Source organism: Polypterus senegalus, chromosome 6 (assembly GCF_016835505.1).
Source record: "Polypterus senegalus isolate Bchr_013 chromosome 6, ASM1683550v1, whole genome shotgun sequence".
Lineage (NCBI taxonomy): Eukaryota > Metazoa > Chordata > Cladistia > Polypteriformes > Polypteridae > Polypterus > Polypterus senegalus.
In genome coordinates, this window is record NC_053159.1 from 5,826,627 (window position 1) to 5,845,354 (window position 18,728).

Sequence of the window (18,728 nt, forward strand, 5' to 3'; positions counted from 1 at the left end):
AGCCACACAGAGCCAGCCTCTGACCCCCGTGAGTGGTGCTCTTCCCTGGTGACATCAACCAATCTCTCTCTCTCTCTTTTTTATGCACAGAGTGACCACTATACTCCACTCGTCAACAGTGCATATCCCAACCTTATCACCGACTGAATTGCTGTGGACTCTCACGGCAAAGCATCTTATTTCAAAACTCTGCACTGTGGTGGGCTTCAAGAAGGCGTTCTCTGGTTCAGAGGTAAGCATTTTGTGGCGCGAGTTAAATGGAGTCCTCCATACGTCATCCACACAGAGCCCACCTCTGATCACCGTGAGCAGCGTGCTTCACTGATCACATCAGCTGATCTCTCACTTACTGTGTGTGTGTGTGAGCCCCAAACTTCTCTGCGTAGGTCTCTGGCTGATGTTCCCAGGACACTGACTGTGTCTAGCTTATCCCTGAACTCCTTTTCTATAATCTGGCTGTAGATGTATCATGAAGTGATGGACAGATTTTTATTTATGTTAATTACCTTATGCTTTCTTTTTGATGTATTTGGCACTCACATCTGTATCCTTACTTATGATAGTTCTGTGTTTAATGAGCGGTATCATCTGCTCTTGAGAGTAGTCACGGTGCTCTGTGCCTGCACTTGATGAGGAACACCGTGGAAGAACAAAGTTGTTTGCACTGTTGGATTGTATTTCTGAGGTGGTCATCTAAATCTGTGAACAGGATCACTTGTGTTCTGTTTTGTGTGTTGTATTTCCACATTTTCTGACACATATTGCACGCCTAACCTACCAGGGAAAGGGGAGGCTCTCTCTCTTTCTCTCGCTCTGAATTGCATTTCCCAAGATTTCTTCCATTTATTTTTTCCCTTTCCCAAGTTTTTCTGGACATTCTTCTTGTCTTCTTAGAGAATCAAGACTAGGGTACTGTCGATGTCCAATGAGGCCTTCCTTGTGAGAACAAAGAAATTGTTATTGCTGTTGCATAAGGCATTCGTCATAAAGGATTGCAGACTAACTAGTTTTGGGGTTATAGATGGGAACTCTTTGGGGATGTTGAGGAGAAGTTAAGAACCTCTAAGCGATCACAAAGCTGGATACATAATAAAATTCCTCCCGTAAGCGACTGATCCCCTTCCAAGCCAGCAGCCATTGCCCTGTTTAAAAAAAACCATGAAAAGCAAAATCAGCTGTGAAACCCTCAGCCCCGATGTTTGTAATCGCTCTCCTCTTTCCAAGACACACTGCATCCTCATATAACACACAGAAGCCACAGCAAAGGCCTAGTTTGATATTTCTAGGTACCAGGGGGAAGCGTAAAGGCCCTCTTAAGTGGACGCTTGTCTGGAAACTCCAAAAAAAACATAACCCAGCTCTCCTTTTGTTGGCAAACATGATTGAAACGTCAAGCTCTTGGTTTCAAGGAACAGTTTGGGATGGGAAAACGAGTTCAGCTCAAGATGGAGACCTCATTAACACAGGTATTGGTCAACTTAGGATCATGTTCATTTCCAACAGACTGGTTGTAAGTCGATCTGGACACAAGGTGGCCAGTATACAGTCAAACCTGACCGTATGTATAGCAAGTCCCTTAAGCCGAACTATATTTTTATAACCTTCATTTTATCATTATTAACACATTGTGTAGATCTTCTATCATTTTTTTCTGTAAATGTTTATTATTTTGTGTTTTTTTTTTACTACTGCTCGCATGGGTGCAGAACCTTTAACAGCTTCGCAAATCCTTTCTTTGTCTGCGTCATGTTATGTCCTCAGTGTTCAGTGCGTTGACTGTGAGAGGGGGAATTGTACCAGTGGAGTTTGAGCACTCACATGTTTTCTGTTTTAACATTTCAGCCTGTTAATAATAAACATGAACAGAGAATGGAGTTCAGTGTGGTTTCATTACCTCTTTGTGGACATTCACACAACTCACAATGCAGAATACAGGGTGTCTGATGATCACCGGTTACAATGGGATAACGTAAAGTCACGTGATCACATTCGCTTTCGTTCCTCCCTCATATTGCTTGATCACCTTCATTTTTGTTTCGAGATCAGTTGCCTTTTCCTCCTGTATTTATAAGACAAACATAACTCAACACATTCAAAACTGTTGCAGGTACTAAACAGAGATTGAGGAGAATAAGTCGTGGCATAGGGCGAAAACGTGCTGCTGAGATGAGGTAGCAGACCTAAGTCGAATAGTCATTAAGATGCACAGGTCGTAAGTCGAAGGCTTCCTGTATACAGTATCTCTCAATTATAAAAAAAAAAGGAAGACGACAAGACATGATTGTCTCAGAGACACTTTCACGTCCCACGAGTCTTCGTGCCAAGCGATGTAACCACGCCCGAGGCTGGAAGTGCCACAAGATAAGAGCTTATGCAAAGAGATTTTGAAAAGCCCTGCGTGGATATGTCAGACACATTTCTTGCAGAGATAAAGAAACAATACGGTCAGTTATATGTTGCGTTGTCATGATGCAATTCCAAACACGGAATCAAAATTCAATGCGATATTGATGAAAAGGTATAAGCCAAAAGAGATCGAATATATGGACATAGGTGATATGACAGAAGTGCGCCACGTGAAATGCAGATCATGTGACACGGTAGCAGCAAGCTAGCAGCTAACTGAGCAAAGAGGAGGTTAAAAAAAAAAAAATTGTTTCCCCATTGTATCACCATTTAAGAGGGGGTGTCGGAGGAGCGACCGCAATCACAACATGAACAGCAGAGACGTGAAGTGGTTGGCGCGTAGCGCAGATTTCGGTGGGCGACTGAAGACCCCTAGTATTCATAAAGAGAATTGGGACGGTAGCTGGGGTGGTCTTCAGATCCAAGTGAAGCAAACAGGCATAAAGTTCATTCTTTAAATCTCTGAATTGAATGAAATAACTTTAAAGTTGGTAAAACAACAAACTTATCCTTTAAACTACTGTATAGTTACTCATACTATGGGTCATAGGTTGTAAGCTTTCGGGTCACACAGGGTCGTGACTCACCGTTGTATTCAAAGGTTGCTTACGGTCTGTGAATCGTCTCGCTGTGTGCAATTTAAGCAATCGACACGGCTGCATGACAACTGTCGGCAGGGATTCTCTATGGGGGACACCCTCACCAAACCAGTTTGATGGTCGTCATGGGCCTTGCTCTTGAAGACACTAAGAAGGATTGGGTCTCAAGAAACCTCTTTAAGTGGTAACTTGTTTATAAAACTATTACAATTTAGGAAAAATATTCATTTTGTGGGAGCAAAATATACGACAACTTTACCTGCAAACATAGTGGAATATTTTGGGGTGGGGAATCATCAGTAACTTAGTGCAGATGTAAAAAGTTACACAAATTCTTGCATTATTTTTTTTTTTTTCCTCAAAAGTTTCCTTTCGGATGAATAACATGTTGTACGGTTTAACCAACTTGTGCCAAAAAGTGGTTTGTAGCTGAAGTACGTTAATAATCCTGAAACGGAGTAGACTGTTTTTTATGGGGTTTTGGGATGGTGTGTTTAATAAAGTAGATACACCACCCCAATACCTCATAAAATGGTGAAGTTCGTCTTCCATTTTCTGACCAGAAACCAAGAGCTGAGGTCTTGCTTGAGAAGGCTGAACTGGGCTTCAGGTTCAGGGACACTCGCTCTGTAATGCCATCTCTTGGGAGAGCCCTTAATTACAACTGGGAATTACAAAATGTCTACAATTGACACATGCAGCTAAAATTTGCCACTGCAAGCTTCTTTATACTTACACCATTCTGTTGCCATAAAAAAAAAAAATAAAGAAAAAGAAAGAAAAACCATCAGATAAACTCATTAGGCTAGAGACTGAATGGCTCATAAAAGACTCCATGACGGTAGGCATCCAGTGATTGACCGTACTTACCAGCCACACTTCCACTGAAGCACATAAAGGCTCCCCCTGTTGAGTAATTTAGTATTATTTACACTTTAGTCGGTATTAGAAAAGGTTATGAAAAACAGCAGATTTCATTCTCAATCTGTGCTGTTATCAAATTCTTGGCTGCTTTTTCATACTTTCTCTTTATTGAGATGGTGCAGGCCAACTCGAAGTTCGAACCAAGTTTAATTTTAAAGATCCCATCACACAACAATAAAAAGTCAGTGGGGTTCACCGTGCAATTTCTCCTGCTTTCTGGCAGCTTTTACTCTTTCATACATTAGGAACAGGGCTAATGAGTCAACCCCCGATTAGTCACTGGCAAGATCGCTGCCCCAGGTTTTGGGTGCGTACTTCATCTAAAAGAAGTCTGAAATTGGTGATGCAAGATGATCACATTTAATCCAGGCTTTAACAAGACAGACTGAAATGCCAGACCATCCCATTGCATTTCTCATATAATGGATATGACGACTGACACTTCCTCTTGGTGAAGCAGTAATGGCAATGTGGTCCATGAAACATCTCACTAAAACTTAACAATGAACCGTAAAGCATGGTGGCTAGCTCATTGGACAGTCTGAACTCTAAAGGATAAAATGCACAATATTTTCATCTTTTAAATATAAACCTCACAAATTAGATGTCCACTCTTCAAATGAATGCAAATTAAAGTCAATTTCCTATTCGTGGCTGCAAAGAACAATTTAAAGAGAAGGTACAGCTCTGGGTGGCAATTTCTTCATCATCCTACAACAAAGGTTCCAGCACCAGAAACTTCAAAATACAAACATTTAAGACCTTATTCGTCAAAAGGAAAATCCATAAAGTATAACTGTGTTATAAGCAGTTGCCCACTCACTCATATCTGATAATCAAATTCATTTTGCCTGCTGCAGGGTCACGGGGCATAAGAAGTTAATACTGCTTAATGGCGAGTTTCATTGGCGACAATATTAATACCAGCTGTGCTACTGAAAATCTTAAGAAATCAACATAAACCTCAGTGTGGACATTTGCAATGCACCATCTATTGGAATGTCTTTTGTAATACATGTAGGAATGAAGTGCATTGTATGTGTTATTCCAACAGATGGCTCATCGCAAACACTTGTAAGAATGAGGAATGCAATGCATTTTATTACTACAATTTTTTGTGATGTGCAGTCTATTGGAATGACACACACAATGCCTGTATCTCCTTTATATGCCACTTGGTATCAGATTCACAAAAGCAATGTTAATGTTTGTGATGCACCACCTGTTAGAACGACAGGCATATAGCAACTGGACTGACACACAGATACACAAGGGCACAGACACGTATCCATTTACAAAGGTGGACTAGCAGTGCTATCCATTTAAGATGGGTTAACATAAATAATCAACATATACTTTAGTAGTAACGTTTGCAGTGCACCATCTATTGGAATGTATGTTTTAAATACATAACATTTCTAATTCCCATAAATGGTGCATCACAAACATATGTAGTACTAAAAAGCATTACATTTGTCATCCCAACAGAAGACACATCACTAACATTTGTAGCAATAAAATGCATTGCACTTGTCACTCCAACATATGGTGCCTCCCAAACATTTATAATAAAATCCACTGCATTTGTCTTTCTAACAGATGGCACATCACAAACTTAGTAATAAAATGGACTTAATTTTTCATTCTAACATATGGCGCCTCACAAACATTTAGAGCAATAAAAAGCATTGTATGTGTCATTTCAACAGATAACGCATCACAAACATTAACACTTCTTTTACAAACCCCATACCAATTGGCATATAACAAAGGCATATGCATTGCAACAGTCATTCCAAAATAGGATGCAACACAAAATTCTGTAGTAGTAAAATGAACTGCATTTGTCATTCCTACAGGTTTTTGTGATGCACCATCTGTTGGAATGACAAGTGCAATGCATTTTATTACATGAAATGTTTCCGATGTGCCATCTGTTGCAATAAAAGAGATATAGCAAACACACTGATATACACACACACACTGACACTTATCCTTTTATTAAGGTGGAAACCACCACCCTGCTTAATGCTAAATGGTCAAATCAATGTTCCATTTACTGTTTATCTTAAGTACTGATATGTCAGATTCCTATTTACAGATGGCAGCTGAGCAGTAAATGCTGTTTTAATATCAATGGTGATCACCAAGCGCGTAGAGGTGGGACTCAGTGCTGCCCCCTCTGCCACTGGATTTAGGACTTCTACCCAGCAGACTGGCAGTAGGACTTCTTCCATGCTGGTCCTGAACACTGGCACCTCCCTGGGTATGAGTGCCGAGCTCCCAGATATGATATGCAAAATGAAACCAAAACAATCAGAGGCGTTAAAAGCACAAGTGATAGGTGAACGCAGAAAGGGCTTCAAATGTTTCTTGGATATGTATTCTGTGTTATTCAGTTCTTTAAACTCACCAAAAAATGCTTTGTGTGTGCTCAGTTAACTGACTCGGACCCTGCACTGCCTACACACAGGGTTGCAAGTTTATGGGATTGATACTGTGACAGGCGCAGAGTGCCGAGTCGCTGAGGTCTGGTCATACAAGATAGGAAAATGGCAGATTAGTTTTTGTTCAAGATGCCTTGAAACTTCAGACATTAGTGCCACTTCATCTGACTACATAAAAGTGCAACACGCAATCAGCATCAAGATAAAGGAGGCACAGCTAAAGACGACAGCCAAGCAGTTAACTCACAGGCTCTTTAACCAAAAGCAGCAACTGCACACTAAACTTTCAGTCCAAAAAACAAAATGGCATTATGTAAAGAGTGCGCTCAGCACAGTCCGCGCCCCTGGCATCAGAATACAATTGATGGAGCGTTTTCAAAATTTTATATAAGCGAAAGAAACAGAACAGATCTGTTATTCTGTTTTAAATGCCAGGCTCTGGCATCTGTGACAATGAGGGGCTATGCAACTGCTGACAAGGGAGGCGATGTGAACATTCCACCTCTACGCCTGCCAGCAGCGTCCTGTCCTCCTGATGGGGACGGTCCTCGCAAAGCTCCAGCGTGGTCAGCGGGGAGTGCAATGTGCTGACCAGGCGCTATGGGAATTGGGTGCAGGGAGAAAAGTGCAGCTCAGGGCATTCTTGAAATTACAACCAGAAAATAAAATTGGGGTGGTGTCCTCATGCCAAGAAGTAGAACACAAAGAAGCACAAGTGAAGCCATGGAAGAAAAATGCAGTATACATACAGTGGCCCCAATGATATTTGGGACAAAGACAAATTTCTCTTTAATTCCTCTCCACCCTCCATCCAAAGTTTAAAATTATACATCAAATAATTCAGACGTGATTAAAGTGTACACAGCAGACTTTCATTTAAGAGGATTTGCACACATTTCTGTCACAAAGCACTTTTTCAGGACATCATATGATTGTGGCAGGTCTATTAAAGTTGTCACGTTTAGGACTTTGCCACATATCCCAGCATGCAATGACTGCTTGAAGTGTTTGATTCATAGACATCACCAGGTGATGAGGGTCTTCTCTGGTGATGCTCTGCCAAGCCTCTAAATCCAGCTGTCTTCAGCTCCTGCTAACTTCGGGGGGCTTGTCCCCTTCAGTTTTCTCTTCAGCATATGGAAGGCCAGCTCAACTGGATTTCAATAGGATGACCTGTTTGGCCATTCTAGAATTTTACCTTTGGTTTTTTTTTAGCTTTGATAAACGCCTATGTGGCCTCAGCAGGGTGTTTGGCTCATTACCTTGTTGTAGGATGAAGTGCCATCCAGGGAGATTGGAGGCATTTGCTGAACCTCGAGCAGATCAGACATTTTTACACACCTCAGTATTCATTCATCATCAATGAGGAGAAGTGTGCCAGGACTTGTGGCAGCCATACTTGCCCAAGCCATAACACCCTCAGCACCACCACATAGGTGGTCTGCTTTGCACCTCAGTCAGTTCCTTTTGGTCCCCATACTTTGCTCTTGCCATCACTCTGATCAGGTTCATCTTTGTCTCGTCTGCCCACAAGACCTTTTCCCAGAATTCTGCAGGCTCTTTGACGTCCTTTCTTACAAACTGTAACTTGGCCATCATGTGTGTGGTTTGCATCTTGCAGTGTTCTCTCAATTTCTGTTCATGAAGTCTTTTGCCGATAGTCGTCTCTGACACACACACACATATAATGGCCCCCTGAAGACCGTTTCTGATCTCTCAGACAAACGTTTGGGGCTTCTTCTTGACAATAATGGGGATTTTTCTGTCATCAGCAGTGGAAGACTTTTGGCCTACCAGTCCCTTTGTGATTACTGAGCTCACCGGTGTGTTGAGAGTTGATTTAGGTCATCCTAAGGTCTTCCTGATGTCTCTAATGGTTTTATTCTTGCCTTTTCAGCCTCCTAATGGCTCATTTGACTTTCATTGGCACAGCTCTTGTCCTCATGTTGAACAGCAGCAACTCCAGACTCCAAAGGGCAGAAGCAGACCGAGGTGCCTTATGAAGCAAAGAAACCCAACTGAGGAATCACAAACACCTGTGATACCAATTGTCCCAAGCATTATAGTGCCATTAAATGGGGGGACCGTGTACATATACTGTAGTGTTGTGTGACCGAAATGTATACAAATCCCCTCAAATGAAAGTCTGCAGTGTGCACTTTAGTCACATCTGAATTGTTTGATTTGTAATTTTAAACTAGGGAACAGAGGAGTACATCGAGGAAAAGTGCACCTCATCCCCAAACATTATGGACAGATCTGTATACAGACACACACAGAGTATGCACAGGTTTTTAGGCACAAAGATAGCTCCTGCAAGCCTGAAGTTTTTCCATTAACCAGCAGGTGGCAGCAAAGAGCCCCCACATGAACCAGGTGTGATGATTCTCAAGCAGAGGGTAACAAACTCCTGGATCCTGGAGAAAGGCAGTGGCTGCATGCATCCATTCCAGCTGCTTTCTTAATCAGTGACTGTTTACATTCATTTACCTTTATTTTAATTATTTGCTTTTTAAGATTCAGAACACAAAAAAAGAAAGGCTGTTCTGTTAGCAGCAGTGATCAGTTACTAAGTCAGAAAATGGCTGAAATGAAAACCTGCGACCACTACGGACCTCCAGAATGTGAGGCTGACAATCCTGCTGTAGGGTAAGGAGCTAAGCAAGGCAAACTCTAGCAATGTAATTAATGTAATGTGTTTGTTTTATCAGTGATCTGCATTCATTATTTATTACTTTGTTCGTTTTTTTTTGTATTGCTCCAGGGGGTGGGTTGAGATTCAATTCTTTTTTTTTTTCTTTCTTATTTTTAAAGAGACGAAATGGGGAAAAATGAGACGAGCAATATCAAAAAGAGAATAGTCTCCCACTATCCCACCCCATTAGGAGGTGTCCTGAGAAAAAGAAAAAGTTCTAGCAACTTGCCCTTCCACATCCCGATTAAACGAAAATAAGCAATTCCTAAAAAGTGTGATTCCTATTTCTACAGAGGACATTGTGGATGGAGAAGAGAAATAAATACAAGTGTATGAAATATGTCCCCCCATGATTGTATTAGACATTCATCCTGCTTTTTCCAGCAAGACAATAGGAGGATCTTAACTGCTAAAGAAGTCCTTGAAATGGATGAAAAAGAGTACAAAAAAAAACCAAGAACCTTAAAAAGCCATGGAAAACAAGAAATAAAGACATCCAAAAAAAGTGAAGAGAGAACTGGAAAAGGAGGTCCACAAAGATGAAGCAGAAGGCCAGGACCATAACCTATGACTGAAGGAACCAGGCCGTTTAAGAGAGCGGGCTTTGTGCGGATGACATTGTGTTGTGGGGCACCAGACGGGAGGTGGTGGAGAGGAAGTTGGAAGAAGAATTAAAAAACAGGAAGACACTGAATATTTTAAGATTTAATAAAGGATCAGGATTCAGAAGTTAGCCTGCAGGCAGACACACTGAACAGAGTGGAGAATATTAAACGGCTCAGATTAGTGGCAACCCTAGATGAAGAATCAGAGAACCTACAGAGTGCAGTGTGGATGGCACGACTGGAAGAAGGTATCAGGAGTATTGTGTGATCCATTGCACTTGTTTCATCAAGGGGGAGCCAAACTCTCTATTGATTGTGCTTATTTTACTAAGGTGGGGCAGTTTGCAGTTGCTGCTAGTGGGTCGCCAATTAGATTAAAAAGAGGCAAAACCGGGCCATAGGAATCATAAAGGCTAAGAAACTCTGGTGTAAAAGACGATGGCGTGGGCTGAAGAACTGGCCATGTGGAGTGGCGCCAATCAAAACAAACCTTAAAGGGGCTTTCAAGAGTTCGAAAACCTATGAGACCCCTATGAAATAATAAGAACGATGAAAGATTTATTACTGTGGCTGGTTTTGCCAATTTCTAGAAAATCGCCTCCCTCTTGTTTTCCTATGGCGATCGGCTGCAAGTGCAAATCACTTCAAGTCAGTAAATCAGTGCATGGCTATTAAAGAACCAGAATAATAATGAAAGTATTTAAAGAAGAGTTTGAAAAAGAAAAAAAAGCATGAAATTATCACCAATGTAACCTACATAATGACTTGATGCACTCTAATAAAAAAAAGTTTGTCATTTCTTCAATGAACCCAAAACAATAATAAAGCAACAATGAAGCTAGTCAATTAACTGTTTGCTTAACTCAGCTATGAGTAAAATTTAAATGCAAGCTTGGTTGGAACAAAAACCCGCAGGCACAGGCAGACCACTGGTAAGAAACTGAATTGATCAGGTAGATGTCAGCAGCGTTGACATACTGGCTTCATAATGTGTGGTCTGTCGCTGCGCTATTACATCTACATTGCAATCTTTAAGGACATGTCACCGCTGTGACTCCTTCATTGAGCTCCGCTCATTTGGAGCCCCATTGTACCGTTTACCCTGATAGAGACCCTATGGCGGACAAGTATCTCAGTTCCCACTTCCTTGTTTACAGTATTTTGGATTTTGGTGGCGTGCTACTTGCACACAACGACGAGGAGGACATCCTTCCAGGTGACACGTATATGCCTGACTTCAGTAGCTCAAGATTTCCCCCTTCCACCCCCACTGTGCATTGTTTGTGAACCGCGGTCACCTGTTCACCCCATGCGGGGATTCCAGCGGATCCAGGAAGAAAGAATTTTTAAATGGAGAAGGTTTAAAAAAAAAAAAAATCAGCATTTGTGTTCAGAAGGCATTGTTCTGAGGAGCCAATTTAACATAAATAAGTAAAACAATAGATGAGGAATGTGACTAACAATCCAGCCTCCTTCTGGTGTGTGTGTGTGAGAGAGACAGGCAATGAACTCAAGAGGAAAAGATTTGTCTCCTTTGAGCAATGTGGATTATCAAAAGAGAAGTCTCTAGAGCAGGGGTCCCCAACTCCGGTCCTGGAGGGCCCCAGTGGCTGCACGTTTTCATTCTTTTCTTAATTAGTGACCTGTTTGTTGCTGCTAATTAACTTCTGGTGAATTAATTTTAACTGGATTGTTTCTTTTAAGATTTGTTCCCCTGAATTTCTTCATTGTTCCTCTGAATTGCTTCATTTCTTTCCTTAAATGGCACCCCAAACAGATATGAAAAGTGAAGTTAGTGAGCCAATAGAAGACAACCTAAGTCAGGGCCTTAAACTCCAACCAATTTCACTCCAACCAGTTGCTTAATGAGGCGCAGAGTCTTCTTGTTAATTAAACTTGTTCTTTATTTCCATGGCTTGTTGCTGCTCACTGTACAATAGCAGACATTTCTGAAATTGTTGATCTTCTCTTTCCTAAGCCCACTGGGGACCTGAGCAAATCAGCATTCCTCAGACCTTCACCTTTCTTTATTTTCAGATATTGTATGATGGTCACAGTTTGCTGGTCATGTTTTGGCTCATTTTGTATCTCATTATTGTTTGGCTACTAACTGAGGAATAAAAACAATTAAGGGGTCTGAGTCTTCAAGAGCAAGTCAATTAATATTAATTCAAAAGAAGTTAATTATCAGCAAAAACAGTCATTAGTTTGCCTAACCCTGTGTTTCTGAACCACTCGGTTGCAGAGTTGCCATCATTGGTCTGCCTAAGACTGATTCACCACCATTGAGTTGATACCGGTGAGTTGCAGGTTGCTGCTGTTGGTTCACCAAAGATTGTGTTTCTCAACCACTGGGTTGAGACCCGGATTGATGTTGACAGGTCGTGGTGTTGCTGTTGTCGGCGTTAATGCTGTTTTTATCAGGTTTTAATTATTTCTTTCACAAGTATTTCACATTCTTCCAGGAATTATATTCAAATAATTCAGTTAAGGATTGTTCACCACACTTACCTCAAGGCAAAATGCTTTCAGGTCTGTTCTAGAGCCCAGTTATCTTTTGCCACATGAGCACCCCAAGGTGCCTTAGGCTTTCCAAATGTCTACATCTAACTTTCTCTCAATTATCTTTCACACTAACATCCCTATTCTTCTCAAAATGTTTCTCTTGCTGGACCTCTCGCCTCCCTCCCTGTCTACCATCTAACAGGCGTGTGTGTTTTGTCTAGGCACAATACAAGACATTGCACTTGTATAGCACTGTGCTCACTGCTCAAAGCACTTTACATAGAGAGTGGGGAGTCACTTCAATTGTTACAAAGCTGTGGCACCCACCCAGATAATGTGATGGCAGCCATTTTGTACCAGTACGCTCACCACACTTTAGCTGTTAGGTGCTGAAGGAGTGGTAAAGATAATTAGCCAATCAGGGACAGGGGACGATAAAGGGGCCAGAATGAGCAAGCCATGGGCAATTTAGCCCTCGTCATTGCACTGCGGCATTGGGATCCACACGCAGACTACAGGGTAAGCACTCCCTGCTGGCCTCGCTAACACTACTTCCAGCAGCAACCCAAGCTTGTTTCTAGGTGGTCTCCCATCCAAGTACTGGCCAGGCCCAAACGTGCTTAGCTTCAGGTGGATGACCTGTTTTGAAGTGCATGTGGTATGATTGCAGACAACCTAAGATACTGTATCTCTAACTTCTCACTGAAAAATTGACATCTTTATTCCCTTTGCATCTTGGCGAGCACCATTTTTCAGTCTTACTTTTTTTGGATCTTACAGCAGGTGATCCAGGGGTCATCTGGCTAATCTCATATATATTTCTCTTCTGGTTCGTCCTGCTTCCACTTCAAAACCGGTCCCACGCACACAAAGCTGGCACGGCATTTCTCGATTCCTATTCATCCTCTTCCACAGATAACTCAACCACCTGGCCACGGATCATATTGTTTTACAATACACGGGCAAATTCATCACCAAATCTCTCCTCTATACGCTAGCACTTCTACCTCTCCAGGATATCGACAGTTGTATGTTTTTGACACAGCGCAAGTACACTTACAAAATACAGCAATACTCTGCATGCAGCGAAAATGTACTTCTCCATCTAGATTCCATGCTCAGAACCATCAACCCCTTTGCTAAATCATACAAACACATGCATGAAATCGCTCAGTCCAATCCAACAGCATCTGTACGAATGGTTTTCAAAGACAACCCTGGGCAGGATTTATGACGATACAATGCCCCGACATGTCACATCGATGTTGCAGCAATTTTTGTCGAAGAGGAGAAGATGGCGAACCCCCTGCCGAAAGGGACATTTGCATCTATCCCAGAGACACTTCCTGTAAACAAATTTCCATGCTCAATATGAACTGCGATCCTATGGTTTACCCACTTTTATTCCCTTACAGAGACATTGGGCCAGTACAAAGATTTACAACATGTTCCTGATAAAAGAACCACCAACTGAGTCAGGCTTACTCAATGCCAATTTTACGTGAAAAAGATTATCAAATGAGGAATACATTTAGTATTTTGCACTCCAGCGGCAAACTATTCCAACAGTACATCGTAGATGTGTATGTTAAAACAAAGGGCGTGCGTCTCGACTTTCTCAGATTACATTAACAAGATCTGCATGTGGAACAATACAAAGGACTGTCAGACACACTGCAAGCAAAGGCTCAAAATAACAAGGTACGTGTAGGCAGAATGATCATATTACCGTCCACATTTACAGGAAGTCCAAGATACATGCAACAAAACTATTGTTGTACGTGGCTTTTCTAGGGTTAGATCTTTCGACTCATTATCCATCGTCTCCAGCAAAACAACTATTCACAACTGCGTCTATCAAGAAGTATTTCTTTCTTCTTGATTTCTGAATGCCTTTCTCAACGTTTTCTGTTCCTATTCTTACACCGCTGTATGCTACGTACTCTATATTACAGTATGGCGTGCTCTTGTGCAACCACTGTAGGCCTTGTTTTTCTCCTTCTTTCTTCCTTACCTTTAACCCAATGGGGCCAGCTGTCTGCTCTGGCCTTTTTCTTTTTAAATCATTAAACACGGCAGATTCTGTGGAGGTACTATGTCTGCCAATGGAAAGGACAGATTTTTAGAATAATGGCAGTAACAGAGAGTGTAGACATCAAAAAATGCAAGCTGAATTCAGGCCACTGATATGGGGCATTGGTGCCTAGAAACTGTAGAAGGGAGGACCAGAAGAACAGAAAATGGCCTTAGAAGGAAATCAAAGAGATCCTTAGGAGATTCTTAGGATCTGCTGGAAGGCTGGCATCCCGGCAGATTACTAGGAGTGCCCAACACCTATCTTTATGAAAGAGAAGATGATAAGAAGCTGCTGGTAAACTGAAAGACCTTCTGGCTATTAGATGACAGCCGGTATTTCTAAATGCGGAAACGGGACAAAATCCGGAATCACCGCTTCAAATTTAGAAATTCATTTACTTGACACCTCACATTTTTCTTTCATTTTGAAGCCCCTGAATGGCAGAAATGAAAAAGCACAGAAACAAGATGTGCCTCCACTACAGCACCAGTCATCTCCCCATAGACAAAGGTGGGGGTGCAGGGGGCTTACTTGATGAGTCAACAGATAAATGTCTCCAAACACCAATTTTAAAAGCCAATTCCCATAAACCGAGAGGTTATTTCTGAGATCAAGTACCGTTACGTACTGTCTGGATGTAGAAACGCTTCCCCAACTTATTTCCAGCTGTCCTTTCCCGAAATACGCTACATTTTTTTTCTGATTTCAGAACAGGTTTGTTATAAAACACAAACTGAAAAAAGGTCCAACAAGGCACAATATTTTGCTTTAGATTCTCTTAGCCCCCCATGGGAACACAATGCATCTTACCTCAAAAATTTCAAATCCGTAGATGTCTAGGACTCCCATCACCTTCTTCCTGGTTTTTGTCTGTGCCTGGAAGGAGAAGACATTTGTAAGACATTCACTCTTTACCCGGACTGCAGATGAAAGTCACTTGATTCATGTGAGGCTCTACTACAAGACCCCTTGGCTTTCTGCAAAAAAGCTAAATTCCACAATGTGCTAAATCGATAGGTCCCTGATGGTGGTGGTGTTCTGAGATATTTCAGGTATGGAAGAGATAAAGTGGTTCTACTCATCAATCATTGCACTAAGAGACAGCTTCAAGGAAACGACAAGTCAGGAAGATTAAAGTTCTGAGGTAGGCTCATCATACTTGCTAATCCAATCAATGCCAATCCACCACACCTGCAGGTCTTTGGACTTTAGGAGGAAACCAGAGCACCTGGAGAAACCCACGCAGACATGAGGAGAACCAATGACGTGAACCCTTGGTACAAGGCAGCAGTAATTACCACTGCGCCACATGTCGCTCCAAAGAGTAACCATAAAATGCCAAAATAAAATCAGAACAATGTACCAAGAAGGTGTTGATCTCAGATCCCTGAAAAACGGAAGGGCTGCAGTGGTTTGAAAGGACAATACACAAATATCTACGGTAGAGGACATGCAGGTGATGGGTGTAACAGAACAAGATGCAGAGGACAGAAAGATAGATATGGAAGAAGATGATACGCTGTGGCAACCCCTAAGGGGAGCAGCCAAAAGAAGACGACGATGTTTAGGTTGTTCAGGTTCTTCAGTAGAATTGTAGAATGCAAGAGGAAATACAAATAGCAAAGAAATGGAATCTTGCGTATTAGCCTCAGGGCTATGAGTAAATACTACAGAGGAGATGTTTTTAGATAATAAATGCAGGAAAAATGTTCTACTCATACTTGGCATAGTACAGGTGAGCACTTTGAGAAAAGACGGACTGTCTGTTTGGAGCCTGCACTTCTAATCTTTGCGAAGATCGACTGTTACTATTGGCACAGTCACGGGTGCAGCCAGGTATAGTTAATTTGATTAGCATCATTCTGTCTGGGTAATTTTGAGGCATTTTAAAGCACTGAAGTATTCAAAAGTGCAGGGTGATGTTGCTTTGGGCTCAAGAGTAGACATTCGAAACAGCGAACTTATAACAAAACCGCATGTTACTCTTTTACTGTACGCACAAACATGTACTCTAACCTGTACAGCCTGTTCTCAACTGTCAGAAGCAGGTGCTCATCCCAGCAACAGCAAGGGGCGCAAGGACCAAAGCAATTCTGGCTGGAGAGCCATGTTCAGAAAAATGGGACTAATTTAGGATTTCTAATAAAACCATTAGGGATGTACATATATCAATTCATGTGACCAAAAAAAAATGTAGTTATTTTGCTGACACCTTTATGCAAGGCAAACATTTGGTTCCATTTCTTTTGTTGTGTTGTTTTTTTTTTCCAGTTGGAGCAGTGAAGTGACTTCTCATGTTCACACAGTGTCAGAACTGGCATTTGAACCCAGAACTGCAGAGTTTCAAGTCCAAATCACTAGACCACACAAGCCTGTGTAATTAAAAATAAAAATACTCCAGGAATAAAAGTTAATCACTTATTAGTAAAAAAAACAAAAAAAAAAACAGCTGCATAACAAGCAGACTTGAGAAAATGATATCACCAAAAGAAGCAGCGTCAGAACATTTAACTAAGAATGCTCGTAAACAGCAGCTCACTACGGGAAATAACACAATCCTGATTTCTGACAAACCCACCCCCACCTTATGGCAGCAGCATGTGAGCCGCCAGATACGTACGTACCTTAATGCTTTCATTGATTCGGTTCACAAGCCAAGAAAATAGGCGACTGTACAGATTTTTGGCCAAGGCATCCCGGGCATAATAGGCCTGCAAAATGGACATAAGAATCAATGAAAACCAAGACGTCCTATAGACCATTAGGAGTCCATCCATATTCCATTCTTTTCTTCATTGTAAAACTGAAAAGCAGGCACTTAAAGGACTTGTGAACACCACATTAAAAGAAGATTAGATCTTTCACTACAAAAAGACATAATGGGCATAAAACTATCATACTACTAATCAGCAAGACAAAAGTAGTTGTTAAAAGGAGGGAAGAGCGGCTGTTCTAGCGCTGAACTTACTAACCTGGCAGATCTTACAGAATGTTTATTCTCTTTTACTGTGTGTGAAATAGGGGACGGAACCCATCATGAAAAATCCCCTGCAGGAGGTGCTCATTTCTCCATGGTGTGCCAAGAAGAAGATTCCCCCAGTGTGCACCTTTACTCCTCCTTGTGCATCTCACACTTCTTATGTTGTGTCACCAAAGCTAAAACTGACCAATCAGATTGCTCTGAAGGACTGGATACACAGACCTTAGTGTTTTACTATACTATATAACTACCAACAGTACTATTTAAAGACAGGTAATAGAATAATTTAAAATATTTACTGTCTCTTGCTGTACATGTGCACTTTCTGTTCCTTTCCTCTGTACTCATGTGTCTGAATGTCTCTTCACCGGCACGCCATCTCTCGATCGCGATCCCATAAAGCTTGCTTCTTAAACTCTTGTCATCGTTTTTGAGACACCCTTCTCACCTTCTGTCCAGTTTCATACAATCAGTCTTTGAAGGTGACTCAGTCATAATGTGCTTTATGTCCCTGCAAATGCTGCTTCTCAGACTCATTTTTGAAGCACCTTACTCATCTCCTGTGTGGTTTTATACCTTCTGTCTTTGAAGGCAACTCTCCCTCAGCGTGCCTCTTACACCTTTACTCCTCCTTATGCGTCACACACTCAACACTTCCTGTTTTGTCACATCCCCAAAGCCAGACTGACCGATCACGCCAAAAAAGAACTTCCAAGAGTATAAGCATTTCATCTGAGATGTCAGAAGAAAGCATCAAATTTTCAAAATCTGATAATGTCCTTGTACTATTTTCAATTAAATATTGGGTTTACACAATTTGCAAATCATCACATTCTGTTGTCATTTACAACTTACATAGCATTCCAACTTTCTTGGAAATGAGTTTGTAATCAACTATAATTTAAGTGCAAGTTCAAGATATGGCAAATACTTAAAAACACCACCGCTGTATTGAGGCCTACATCCTCGCCCTGTCCAGTTAGTGGGAAAAGGAGTACCTGCGCCACGTTCAAAGTCGTAGACACTTTCTCTTGTTTGGCTTCTACAGTGCGGAAGCTGAATGCTCTCTCCAGAACGGCCTGCTCAATACCAATCAACTCGCAGATCTCCTTGAGCTCTGTAGAATAAACCAAACAAAGAACAAAAACTTGTTCGTTAAGCAAGCCTGAAACTCTAGCGTTCACGTGTACAATCATCATTTTCAGACCTTCCATTTACATTACCATAGCTCATTAATTTTAAAACCAATGCATCCCTAATGTCCATTTTCCCAGATTCAAACAGGAACACTGTCTATAACAATAGGGCCGCTGCTGTTATGCAGAAAGAGCAATAAAGTGAAAAGAGTGGCTAAGCATTCAGTGCAATGACTCAGAGTCCCCCTAACCATACTGGGGATTTTCCCCTCAAGGATTTCCCCCACAAGGTTTCATCAAGTGGGGGCATAACTGAACACCAGGTAAACTGATTTGTGTTTATTATTCAATCAA

At 41.5% G+C, this 18,728-nt stretch overlaps 1 protein-coding gene across 9 annotated transcripts in view; it reads right to left on the reverse strand.

Annotated features, from left to right (window-relative positions):
• The window catches only part of myo1b (myosin IB), a 220,772-nt gene that overhangs the window by 64,492 nt on the left and 137,552 nt on the right, over window positions 1-18,728 (reverse strand). For 5 of the 9 annotated variants that reach the window (XM_039755322.1, XM_039755329.1, XM_039755326.1 and 2 more), the window contains exons 11-14: window positions 18,237-18,355; window positions 16,883-16,969; window positions 15,069-15,134; window positions 3,742-3,747 (exon numbers count right to left, since the gene is read on the reverse strand). In XM_039755322.1, the coding sequence (XP_039611256.1) occupies window positions 3,742-3,747; window positions 15,069-15,134; window positions 16,883-16,969; window positions 18,237-18,355 (278 nt within the window). The remainder of the gene's footprint in view (window positions 1-3,741; window positions 3,748-15,068; window positions 15,135-16,882; window positions 16,970-18,236; window positions 18,356-18,728) is intronic. The other 4 variants (XM_039755325.1, XM_039755323.1, XM_039755330.1 and 1 more) reach the window with 1 other exon arrangement.